We start from the raw sequence: 12,815 nt of genomic DNA, 5'->3' as shown, positions 1-12,815 counted from the left end.
TCTCCCTATTTCTCTGACTCATTCTCTGGCTCAAATTTACTTCACCCCTCTTATTCTTCTTGTTTTGACTCTGAGTAAACTTCTCTTCACCAACTTTCTCTGCACCAATATTTCCCTCACCACTCACACTCTTTTGCCTTGTTTTTCTCTTCTCTTGACTCTGGATCAACCTCTCTTCACCAACTTTCTGTGCAGCAACATTTCCCTTACTACTCACACTCTTTTGCCTTGTTTTTCTCTTCTCTTGACTCTGGATTAACCTCTCTTCACCAAGAATTGTGTCACTGCTCAGTTTAACTGCACCATCTTTGTTCTCAGTGCTCATACTCTTTTGCCCTGGTTTTCTTTGACTCTGACTTTGTTTGTCTTCAATAGGTTGTTTATTTTTCTGACTTCTCTGGCTGCTCTTTCCTTCACCCGTGTTCCTCTTCACAATTTTTAGTGTCACATCATTACCAGCTTCATCTAGCACCACTGGTGTTTCTTCTGTATTCTTAAATAACCCAATCAACATTGAATACCTACCTCTCATTCTAGCTCTATATGGTGGATTAGGTGGAGGCACCCTCCTCTTCTTTTTAGGCTTAGGACAGTCACTCTGACTGGCATCCATGTTGGAATCGTCACCGTGGAAACTTTTTTTCCCCTTCATCCTCATCTGTACCTTCCTCAACAACATCATTTACAGCTTCTTCATCTTCAACTCTAATGTCCTCTATCCTCTCTATCCTCTAATCTATAGCCAACTGAGTCTATGAAATATCCCAATTTTCATCATCTAAACCAGGGCCATTAGGGGTGGTATACAGCCTAACCAACTTGTAATTACTCTCTACCAAGGTTTTAATTAGCTCAAGGTCTTTTTCTGTTTCAATAGGCATGATATTAGTTGCTGTGACCTCTAATTCATTAAGAAAAAACCAGAGGTCTATACTCTCAGTACTACAACCAACCACTCCAAGCATAGCATCAATTTCAAACAAGCACAAACCCTCCACATAACATATGTCAAAAAAGGCAATATCACCCCCAACATATTCGAAAAATTCAGTGTTAAACTGACCACCATATTGGAGTTTTATCGAAAAGTATGGACTCATATCTACATACAAAAATTATGTTTTCAAGCTTTAAACAACAAGGGGACCACACTGCTTTAATTAATCGAGCATATTCGTATCAATGGGACCACAAACATATATAAAAACAAAACCCTAATTGCCACAAAAAGACAACATGCATGAAAAATATTCAACTCAGTACGAATGCCATATAAGCACAACCAAAAGCAATCATTTGTGAGAGACAAAGATCGTGCTTACCAGCATAAGTCGGGATTTCATCACCCCCTTCAATACGGCTAAATCAGCATTGTCGCTCGATTTCACATCTTTAACATCATTTACGCCTGAACCACTCCTTAATCGCCCTCTCATTGTCGATCGTTGTTGATTTTAGGTTTACGGGGTACTAGTGTGAGTAACGGGGTTTGTAGTGTTTGGTGTGAGGAAGACAAAACGGTGTTAAAGGGGATGGGGAATTGGAGGGAATTAGGGATTTTACGTTGGTTTATTGAATTAAATTAATTAAACATAAATTAAAGGATGAATGGTCAAGACTGCCCTTAAATTTAAATGTTAACTGGTCAAGTCGAGTCAACTTTAACAGAAACGGGTGGAAAGGGTTCGAATTGACGCGCTATTTAAACCAGCGGGGTGCATACTGAAATTATACAAAGTATACGCCAGAAATGACTTTTCGAAAAACCCATGGGGTGCAAAATGCAATAAACTCTTAAAATAATATATTGAATTGAGTTCTCGAGTTTGAGTTTAATTTTTTTTAGAGGTAATTGCATATCGCACCCCCTAAGTATCGTTCAAAAACGATAGAGTACCTATACTTTAAGAAACTCAACTCGCACCCCTTATCTTTACTTCTCAAAACCGAGATGCACCCCCTGCCGTTAACTTCCGTTAACTCGGTGCACTCCGTTAAGTCACTATATATATAATTGCAATTCGCACCCCCTAACTTACTTTCAAAAACGATATTGTACCCGTATTTTTGGAAACCTAAATCGCACCACCTATCTTTACATTTCAAGAACGATACGCACCCCCTCCGTTGAATTCCGTTATCTTCCGTTAAAATACTCCTCCGTCTCAATTTACATGTCCCTTTTGCTTTTTGAAAAGTCAGATTGACTAATTTTTGACCAACTATTAAAAAAATATTTATTTATTATTTTAGGAAATAGAAAGTTACATATTAAAATATACTAAATTTTGTTTTAAAAAAATATCATCAAAAAGTAAATCTAGCCTATTTTAATAGAGGTAAATAATAGGGGGTCCGAATTGCAGTTACCTATATTATTTGCGAAATTCGGACCCTCTGTTATTTGCGAAAACAACTAGACTAGATTTACTTTTTGATGATATTTTTTTTTAAATTTTTGTTTAATTAAGTTATGCCCAAGTCAAAATGATTTTACATATTGAATGATTTTAAATTTTTAGTGACATATGTATTAGGTACTTAGAATATACACTATTTTAAATATAAAAAATAAATATTATGTGATATTTATTATAAATAATACATAAATTTATCTATTGATTAAAATATATAAATTTTAATTATTTTGTTTGGAAAAATTGATCAAAAAACTTTTTAAAAAATATCATCAAAAATTAAATCTAGTCTATTTTAATAAATACATATTTTGAAATAGTTGGTCAAAAATTAGTCAATTTAACTCCTCAAAAAGCAAAAGGGACATGTAAATTGAGACGGAGGAGTATTTTAACGGAAGGTAACGGAATTCAACGGAGGGGGTGCGTATCGTTCTTGAAATGTAAAAATAGGTGGTGCGATTTGGGTTTCCAAAAATACGGGTACAATATCATTTTTGAACATAAGTTAGGGGGTGCGAATTGCAATTATATATATAGTGACTTAACGGAGTGCACCGAGTTAACGGAAGTTAACGGCAAGGGGTGCATCTCGGTTTTGAGAAGTAAAGATAAGGGGTGCGAGTTGAGTTTCTTAAAGTATAGGTACTCTATCGTTTTTGAACGATACTTAGGGGGTGCGATATGCAATTACCTCTTTTTTTTAATATTTTATTGAGCAGAATTCAAATTTCAAATTACTCATAAGATTCATAAAATAAAGTGTTAATAGAACTTTTATTGTTTTTATTATTTATATACTACTCCACCTGTCCCACCTCTTTCATCTTGATTTTGTTTTGTCTAATTCACTGAATTTTGACTATTATTTATTATTTATATTATTATATTTAAAGGATCTGGAAAATATAAATTAAAATACAGAAAGTTTAATTTCTAGTGGTACAAAATTTATTATGTCTTGTTATATTTTATATGTAATATTTATTCAAAATTTGATAAATTATGCCAGAAAAAATCAAATAAAACAAAAATTTTGATCAAGACGAAGATTATATAAATATTTAAATTTAGTATTATATTAAATTTGGCATAAACTTAAATTTTAAATTTTATTAATGCCCCTTTTTTGTCAAGGGCTTTTACTCCCGCCATCCATTACATAGTACTCCTACAAATATTTTTATTTATAGGGACAACAAATATTGTTATCCTAATCTACTTCAAATCCTATTTATATATAGAGTCTTGTTCCACGACAAACCATCTTATTTTACAAACTACAAACTCCAGCCCAACCCAAATAATTTACAGCCCAGCCCATTAATTTTTGAACAGCCGCCCACCTTTTCTAATGTTACATAATACACATTCTATACATACAAAACAAATAAACACGCACTGTAGTTCATCTTCTTCATCTTTAAGGTGCGATGAGATCCTGTACATCGTCACTTTCCATTCATCTCACATTACAATCAGATTATTAATATATCCGAGCTATCTCCAATCATCAATAACACTAGATACAAATCACTAACTTGTTGGGTTAATAGGCTAAATCATAATCAAACTGACCTCTAAGTTGCAATTTCATAACTGAACTCAAAAAGTGTGCAATCGACGAACTAAACTAATATTTAGTTGCATTTTGATAATTAAACGGAAAAAAACTTGCACATCCGTTAACTTATACTCAATTGTAACGGAGAGACGTTAAATTTTTTAAATGGGCTGCCACGTTTCTTAATTGCCTTCCACGTAGACTTTATAACCCAAAAGCCCAATAATTAAACCCAATTAATCGAAAATAATACTGATCCATTTATACTAACCAGAGCTATTTGAGTTAATCAACCTCGAATGAATTACGAAGAAATAGAAGCGAGGAAGAAAAGATACTCACTTGAAGAAGCTCGATCGAAGATGACAGAATGTCGGAAGGAGTTAAGAAATAGAGATTCAGAAGGGGATTCAAACGAAGAGGATGCAACTAAATATTAGTTTAGTTAGTCGATTGCAAACTTTTTGAGTTCAGTTTTGAATTTGCAACTTAGAGGTCAGTTTGATTATGATTTAGCCTATTAACCCCTAACTTATTAGAAGGAATCACTAATTTTTGTAACATAAATCATTATTTTCCAAACCAAATATCACTAATTTTTATAACGTATATCACTATTTTCTAAAGCGAATATCACTAATTTGGACGGAATAAATCATCGATTTTTATAAATATATTAACAGCTATATCAGAATTTTAACAACGTTAAAATTCATGACTGAGCTCTAATCATTCTTCAGAGAATGATTGTTTGAAAAAGATCGAGGAAGGGGAACATAGATGAGATAGATAGTCGTGACGAGAAAAGGAAAATGATGGTAATGGCAGAGAAAAAATGAAGATGACGATGGCGAAGAAAGGATGAAGATGGTGACGGTGGGGAGAGGTTGGACAGAGGTAATAATGATGATGGTGAAGTTAGGAGCAGTGCGGTAGTGGATAGTGATGGCGGATGTGCAGAGTTGGAAGAAGAGAGAGAGAAAATGGGGTTGGTGAAAGTAGTGGCGACGTGGAATGAGGGGAAAGATCTTGGCAGATTTGGGTGGAGGGTTGCTATGGTGGGTTGTAATTAATATTGGTGAGTGCCTTTAGTAATTTAAAGAGTTTTAATAGTGGTTTTTAGCTTTTATTTTAAGATTGATTTGTATTTGATTATGAACTTATATAGTTTATGATTAGTACCATCTTTTTCTACCTTGAATATAATCCTTCCGTTATCAAAATACGATTACCTTAATTATCATAAATAAAATACTTTCTCAAATTAATTTTATTAACTTATTCGGGAATTTGGAACCTCAACTTTAAGAGGGACAGAGCATGGCTGAGATTGATTATAGCTTGCAGAAGCTGCTCAAGAAGCTGAAGGACTACAAAGGTGAGCTTTGCTAGTGAAATGGTAAAAGACAACAGTGATCTTTTTCTTTCTCCAGATCCTAGCTGGCCTTCTTGCTTCCTTGTTTCTAACCCAATGGCTTTCTTTCTCCACGCACACTTTCCCTCAGCATTGGTTGAGAAATGGTGTTTTATTAAATGAAATGGGAGCTAATCTCCACGATCCTGGAAGATGCAAGTCTAATATGAACTAAAAGCTGATTTCGACTTCTCTTCGACATGGCAACCAAGAAAGTACTTGATCTAGTTCATGTATTTGGCTGGTTTCCACCATAAGCTTAGAAGAAGGAATGTTCGATTTAAGGTTTCGGTTGTTGTTCAGAGGCAAGGTGCGGAAGGGAAGATACCAATGGTTCAGTGCTCAATGCCTTGTCAAAGAAGGAGCCGAAATTCCAGTCAAGCTGGTTGATCCGACACCTAATGTGAATTACGGATGTGTATACGATGGTAACTCCATTCTACCATAGCACATCCCGTTTAATAACAACTTCTGGAAGATCAGAGCCGGTGTAATGTATTAGTTTAGTTGTGAATTTGTCCTCTTTTCATACCATTTTTGTTGTCTTGCATCATTAATATTCTTGGTTTGATCTCTGATGAATCTTGTGGTCCCTGTAAAGTGATTTCGTATTAATTTACAAGTGCTTTTTTGTGTTTGTTGGCTACAGCAGTTGCTTCCCGAAGATTGATTATGAAGAAACTGTCTTCGTAGACATATAGGTATTGAGACCAATTTTACAGAGGGTAAGTTAAATTTCAAAAAAACAATGAAAATCAGAGTATTTATTATCAGTAGATACATCAAAAGCCCCATATACTAAAAGAAAATCTAAACATTTATGCTATATAAATGGTTGGAAATGCCCAAGAAATCAAATGTAGGAACAATCTTGTCACTATGCATCATTAGAATATAGATCAGCCCAAAAATGTTGGGATATTTACCAGTGTCAGTGGTGATCAATCATGGATTTCAATTCTCCGGCTTCCATGAGCCAGCCACCAAAGATTTCTTTCCGACAATTTCAAATGCAGCCAAAGGGTTGCTGCTGCGCTTGGACTTAGCCACTAAGTGTCCGTGTCCGGTCATTGGGACTATTTTGAGACTCTTTGTCTGCAATGCTGTGCTAGCCCTGACAGCCAGTGAGCACAAATCTTGTAAAGAAAGCGGTACATGTAATCTTGAGGTTGGAATGAGAAAGTATATATGACCAAGCTGTAGTTGTTGATCAGGTGGAATTTTAGGTGGATGTGAACCAATGTACATGGACTCTGAGCTGCAAAGGAAGGAGTCTGGATGTTGAGACAGAATGTGGGTAGCTTTTATGGACACTCTCAATTCCTGGAGCCTCCCATTCATGTGAATTACCTTTGCTGTGGAAGGCCAGTTCAGTACTTCACTTTTTCTCATTATGGTAGAACAACACAAGTTGCCCATCACTAAGATTAATTTATTAGAGAATGGAGATCAGAAATGAATGATCTTGTAGAATAAGATTGTGGCTTATATAGGAAGAACATGCAGCTGTTGCCTGTATGGCATGCTCTGACTGGGATCTAAATCTGCAAAAATGGCAGTATATTATATAGTACATACTACGTCCGCATAAAAATTATACGAGTAAGTTAGAGAGTTGTGATCAAACTTGAACACTATTTCATACTTTGATGACCCGAATATCAAATTTGTAATATGATTGGTAGATATTGTTATTATTTTTAAATAATGTCAAGGATAATGTCCAGTGATCTTATTACAAATTTAAAATTTCAACGACCAAAATGATAAAGGGAAAAAATTCGATCATCAATTTACAATTTGTTCGGTTAATAATAAGCAAATGCCTACAAAAATATTAAAAAATTCGATCATCAAATCACATTATACACACATAGTTAGTGGAATCCTTTGAATGAGAAGTCATGGGAACAAGTAGATTCTCTTAGCTCGCTACTCAACAGGCTTCTTCTACTCGTGTGCCATCAAATTTTAAGTTATACAGCAAATTATGAATAGGCCTTATTTTAGTAGCATGAAACTTCAAAAACTATTAAAAATGAAGAAACGCGCATTTGGGTCTTGCATAACAGAAGGGACAGAAGAGAAAGAGTGGATAACAATAAAGGACAAAGCATAGAGCGGCAATTACAATGGCAGCATATGGTAATGCACATGATCGATACAACGGTGAAATTTCTATACGGTTTCGTCGTGTTGGCATTTTTAGGATGGACGGACACTAAGGACAACAATAGCTTCGTTCATGGAAGTATCCAATATAAGGTTCGGATTTCTAACATTCAGTTATTGTTCTAATTTATCTGCACTTTTTTTTAGACTAAGAGACATGGGTTTTGGTCCCTGACAATTGGTTGTCAGGGAGGAGGCCTTATCTAACTCCATTACCATCAGATTTGTATTTGAATGGTCTGTATTGAAACTTTTTTTTCCAGGTATCCGCTATAATTTTCCGCGGATAGGAACTTTTAAAGGAAAAAATTTTACGCGGAAAGGAAAAATTCCTATCCACAGAAAATTATAACAGATACTTAAAAAGGAAAAGTTTTAATCTAAAACTTTGAAATATAGATCCGACGCCTCAGAAGTGTGTGTTATATAATCTGTTCCTGACAACCAGTTGTCAGAGAACAGGACCCAAGAGACATAATATCTAATAATTTTTTTTATGTGAATACAAGAATACGAGCAATCAATTATATAATTAGCAATTCATTTTAGACTCTAAAGAGAAAAGGTTTTAAAATTTTAACATGCCGTAGAGATCAAGAGATCGTTGATGAAAAATCCTCACTTCCATTCTTCAATTTTTCTTCTTCCCACAGGAAACTTATGTATTGAAAAATACTGTTTGATTGTTTTTATATACTATAACAGACTTCTCTTTTATTTAGTAACAGGAAATTCATCAAAATTTTAGTTTAAAATAGGAATTTGAAGATCGGGAATGAGTTGTGCAAAAGAACGAGTTCACGTGAACCTTGAAATATTTATATCACTCTGGAAGGAGCATGCACATTGAACAACTGTGGGTGCAAGTGCAAGTTACAACTTACAAGTAGTACCAAACGGGACATGAGGATTATATAATCTAGCTGGCCAACGACTATGCCAGCTTTGCTAACAGCAATTGTTCTCTCAAACAGGAGTCTTGTATAGTACCTTTTTCTCATCTCTCATATCCATAGTACACGACACGAAAGTACACGACACGACACAATTGCCTGGTCTACAGGGCAGGCAGTTTCGGGTTTGTGTTTGGTCTGAAAATTCAGGTTGCATTTTTGACTCAACCTGAACTCGATCTGAAAATTTAACTGATCCATGTATCTTACCCTAACATGACTCAATTTAATTTTGGATATACCGATATGACTCGAATCCCGTGTCGTGCCCTGACCACCCAACAGGACCGATTACAATGAAATTCCCTGGAAATAAAATTAAATCACATTACATGTGCTGATTGCAGGTTCACAACTTAAAAATATAATACAAATGAATCAACTTGAAGTCTTGAATACATAGTACAAAGTGGAAATTCTGAAATAAAGCATCTGAAACTTGAATACAAGGTGGACACCTCCAGACCACTTCCATCTTCATTCTCTGCAAGAGCATTGCAAGGTGGAAATGTGAAGAAGTTAATTCAGTCATAGAAGACATCATTATAAGTTCAGTTCCAATTTAAATCTTGAATGAAATAGGATTGTAATGAAAATGAGTGGTACACTGGTAATATGGTAACTAGCTGATAAACGGCAAAATCAACTATCAGACTATGCAGTACTATGTTGTAGTTGTACTCACAATTACTTCAGTGCAGACATTCTAGATGCAATTTCTTGAATTCCTTAACCTCTCCATTAAGAATTTTAAACGCATTCCATAACCATTTTGCTCAACTCAGAAAATACCTCAACAATTCAAAAAGATAAGTAGGAATAACTAACTAGTGATCTACTATAAATTTATTCTGAGAATCTTCAAAATATGAACTGAATCACAAAAAAGACCAAGAACAATCATATTACCAGAAAACAATTTGCCAGTTCTTTACATAATCTAAATAAGGGTAAGAATAAATCAAAAAATCAGGGATAACAAATTTATCAATAATCAATCACAGTGAAACATGTTTCTCATGAAAGATTTAATTTGAGATTCCAAAGAAAATGCAGCTCGTAAAAAGGAAGAACATATTGTATGTGCAGCCTGAGGGCATGGCTGTGGTAGTCCAATTACCATTCTCACAGGTTCATAATATATTTTAGTGTAGAAAACAAGGGTAAGAATCATAAACTGTTTTGGAGGGTTATTTGCTCTGCTAAAGATATCTCTACCAGTTCTGAGTATAGATACCAGTTACCTGCTCAGAATTTCTACAACTACAAATATGTGACAAAACTCCTGCTCCAATGAACGTGTTGGTGCGTTCATGCAAAACAATGCTCACCTGATGGTGATAAGTGCGGAGGTTTCTGCAAGCGATGCTCGCCTGATGGTGGTAGAAGAGGAACCCTCCAATGTAATAATTGGAAATGATGAAAAAAGTTAGAGCAATTAAAGAACTAGTGGAGTAAAAATCATTTTGTCCTTGAATCCTAATTATGCTGATTTCTGCAGATCATTATTGACTTGCAGTACCCAATGTAGGAATGAGTAGCGAAAAACTAAAGCAAAATTTTCAAACTGAAACCAGCTTTAGCTGTTAATTTATTATTACGCTCAAGCAAATAACAGTGACAATCACCAGCAACACAAAACTGGAGACAAACTAAAAGATCAACTGAAATAAAGGCAGAGTTGCACACAACTGTGTGATCATAAGTACAGAAGATTTAAAGGACTCGCAAGCAGATGCAATATAACATCTAAAATAATATAAATAGCAGAGCCCAGACTGGATACACCACCAAAAGAACAATCCCGACTGAATTTGAAATCCCATTGCTCTTTGTAAATGAATTCCTAAACCCTCCAGAGGCTCGTATGTGTTCCTGCAGCAAGTAACATCCAATACCAAGACATATGGCTACGCCAATCCAGCTGTTCCTTATGTAGTCGGAAACCAGGCTAGGTGCCACTACACAGATAAGGATCATCGCGCCTGGCAATTCTAGATAACCTGCAATCAAAATTATAGGAATTATCAGCAAACCAAGGGGCTGCAAACACAAACTACTTTATAAACGAATGCTGTGCATTTCTTTTTAGGTAGGATCATACTCTTGATGTTTTGAGGGAAGAACAGACGCATTATCACAGCGACAAAAGCAATCCATTTGCCGATTTCTCCCCTGCAATTCAAAGCAATTAAGTGTATATATAACACATCTGACCAAAGAACATAAATGACAATTCAAAGAAAATCGAAGGATAATTACCTGAGCAAGTCAAAGATAATTGAAGGAAGAGTCAAGAAGATGTAAGGAACTAGAAGTGCCGTTAGAATCTTGGTTCTCCAGTTGGTTTTATCCAGGATCAACAGATAACTACAATTTAATTCTACGATTAGTATAATAACTTCGAAATTATTGCCACAAGAATGATAGTATCACATTATAGTATACAAATGATAAAGATTCTAACAATCGAACTGTAAATGACTGCCTATCCTTCTTCAATTCAAAGAAGTACACAAATAAGATCTTTCTTATTTAAATCAACAACAATAAAAATAGAATTAAGTACACTAAAAACATGTTAAGCTCAAAAACTCATACCAGATCGCATAGCTAACTCGATTCCTTTTAGACTCAGACTCGATCCGAACGAACTTGACAGTAAAAAGCTCGAACTTGACATATATCTCGTTTGGCTGAGCTTAACGCTTTATGACTTTAAGTCACCGAAAAAAATATCTCAAACTAACTTCTGACTTTAGTCAGTCAATTTCTGTTTTATTTCTAACTTTAAGCCGACTTCTAACTTATTCCACGAATAAACATTTTTCGGTTTAAATCCAGGAATGACTTAAAGCCAGGCAAACAACCTCATATAAGCACAACTAAAATTTTCTAGTTCCTGATGCACTTGTGTGTGTGTGTCAGTAACTTTAAGTAAAGTGTTAGTGATCTTACATAGCTGCAAAAGAAGCGATCCATGCAAGAGTAGTAGTAAAAAATCCACCAGTGCCACCAAGTCTGATGGCATCATCAGCGAGTCTCTTAGCCACTTGTCCAAGTTCTTTAAAATCAGAACTCAGCACTGAATTAGCCGCCGTATCAGTTTTCATTTTGAGAAAACTACCCTTCCACATTTTTCAGAGCTCCTGGTCAATTTTTGTTATCTGTGTGCTTGATAAATGCTAGTACTACTATATCGTGATGCAGTTGAATATTAAATACTTGCGGTTTTTGCACATATGCCATATCAGTGAGCTGTATTCATTATTTATCTATGACAGGTATGTTGTCGACGTGTACAGGCATGTGGCTCAGGAACAAAGAATTTTAAAGTTGTTTAGATTTTTGTGATTTCAGTGGTGCCACGTGCACCTTCGTCTGATCCGGATCTAAATATGACTCAACTTTCAAGATATTGTTTACCGACTTATTTATTTAATAAGATTATATGAGTAATATATTAAATAATTGCTATTCTTGCAATTAAAAGAGTAATTTGCTGATTAAATGGTCATTTGGCAAATCTGAATTGAATGATTAATATATTTGAATAATTTTAATGAATGAATCATCTCCTGAATGAATAATATTGTTTGATTAATAATATTTGAAATGTGTGAATAATATTTTATAAATATGATAATTTGTTAATATTTTTTTATCCAAATTTGAATTATATATATATATATATATATATATATATATATATATATATATATATATCACTTGATTTTAAATAAGATGAAAACCTATTTAAACATATATATAAAAAATATTACACATATTATTATTCAGAAATAATTATAAAGGAAAAAATTATATTAATTATTATTATATTATTTTTAATTTTTTTTGAAAGATTATATTATTTTTAGTTTATTACAAATAAAATTTGGGATAAAATCTAACATATATATATCAAATGTAGCAAACAATAAAATATACAAATTTTATAAAATTCACAGTTGACAACTGACATACAGCAGGATATGCATACCGAATGATTCTTTCACCGATTTTAGGATGAGCAAGTCAGTAATATATGAACGTTTCAGGATATTAAATATGATAGCTAAACAATCTTAACTTACGTTAATCGATAAGCCGGAACCCATTCAACTACATTAAGCTCAAAACAAATGAGTACTAAGATCATTTTAGACTGTCACTACTAGAAAAAGTAGAATAGACATCGCCTCTTAGACATCGGTTGCTCTTGCAGCTGATGCAAAAGGTGTTTCCCACATCGGTTTTTAACGACCAATGTCTTTTGTTAATATAAACATCGGTGT

General features: G+C 34.3%; 2 protein-coding genes across 2 annotated transcripts; both read right to left on the bottom strand.

Moving 5' to 3' along the window:
- Positions 1-6,349: 6,349 nt before the first annotated feature.
- On the bottom strand, positions 6,350-6,787 carry LOC108219527 (uncharacterized). Its single transcript, XM_017393022.1, has one exon. It carries the CDS (start codon positions 6,785-6,787, stop codon positions 6,350-6,352), a length of 438 nt encoding a protein of 145 aa, XP_017248511.1.
- Positions 6,788-10,079: 3,292 nt separating this feature from the next.
- LOC108205217 (cold-regulated 413 plasma membrane protein 1) lies at positions 10,080-11,759 on the bottom strand. Its single transcript, XM_017375081.2, has 4 exons — positions 11,479-11,759; positions 10,783-10,890; positions 10,625-10,695; positions 10,080-10,523 (listed from the first exon to the last, which is right to left on the bottom strand). The coding sequence occupies exons 1-4, from the start codon at positions 11,655-11,657 to the stop codon at positions 10,270-10,272; spliced, it is 612 nt and encodes a 203-aa protein (XP_017230570.1). The 5' UTR covers positions 11,658-11,759; the 3' UTR covers positions 10,080-10,269.
- Positions 11,760-12,815: the final 1,056 nt, after the last annotated feature.

This window comes from Daucus carota, chromosome 1 (assembly GCF_001625215.2).
Source record: "Daucus carota subsp. sativus chromosome 1, DH1 v3.0, whole genome shotgun sequence".
Classification (NCBI taxonomy): Eukaryota; Viridiplantae; Streptophyta; class Magnoliopsida; order Apiales; family Apiaceae; genus Daucus; species Daucus carota.
This window is presented reverse-complemented; position numbering and strand designations above follow the sequence as displayed.

Bases quoted from the DNA above. Each gene is read 5' to 3' on its own strand.
- LOC108219527 (XM_017393022.1), bottom strand. From the start codon at position 6,787: ATGAGAAAAAGTGAAGTACTGAACTGGCCTTCCACAGCAAAGGTAATT.
- LOC108205217 (XM_017375081.2), bottom strand. From the start codon at position 11,657: ATGTGGAAGGGTAGTTTTCTCAAAATGAAAACTGATACGGCGGCTAAT. The intron at 10,696-10,782 runs GTAATTATCCTT...TTTGAATTGCAG, and splicing joins ATTATCTTTGACTTGCTCAG to GGGAGAAATCGGCAAATGGA. The intron at 10,524-10,624 runs GTATGATCCTAC...TTTTGATTGCAG, and splicing joins CTTCCCTCAAAACATCAAGA to GTTATCTAGAATTGCCAGGC.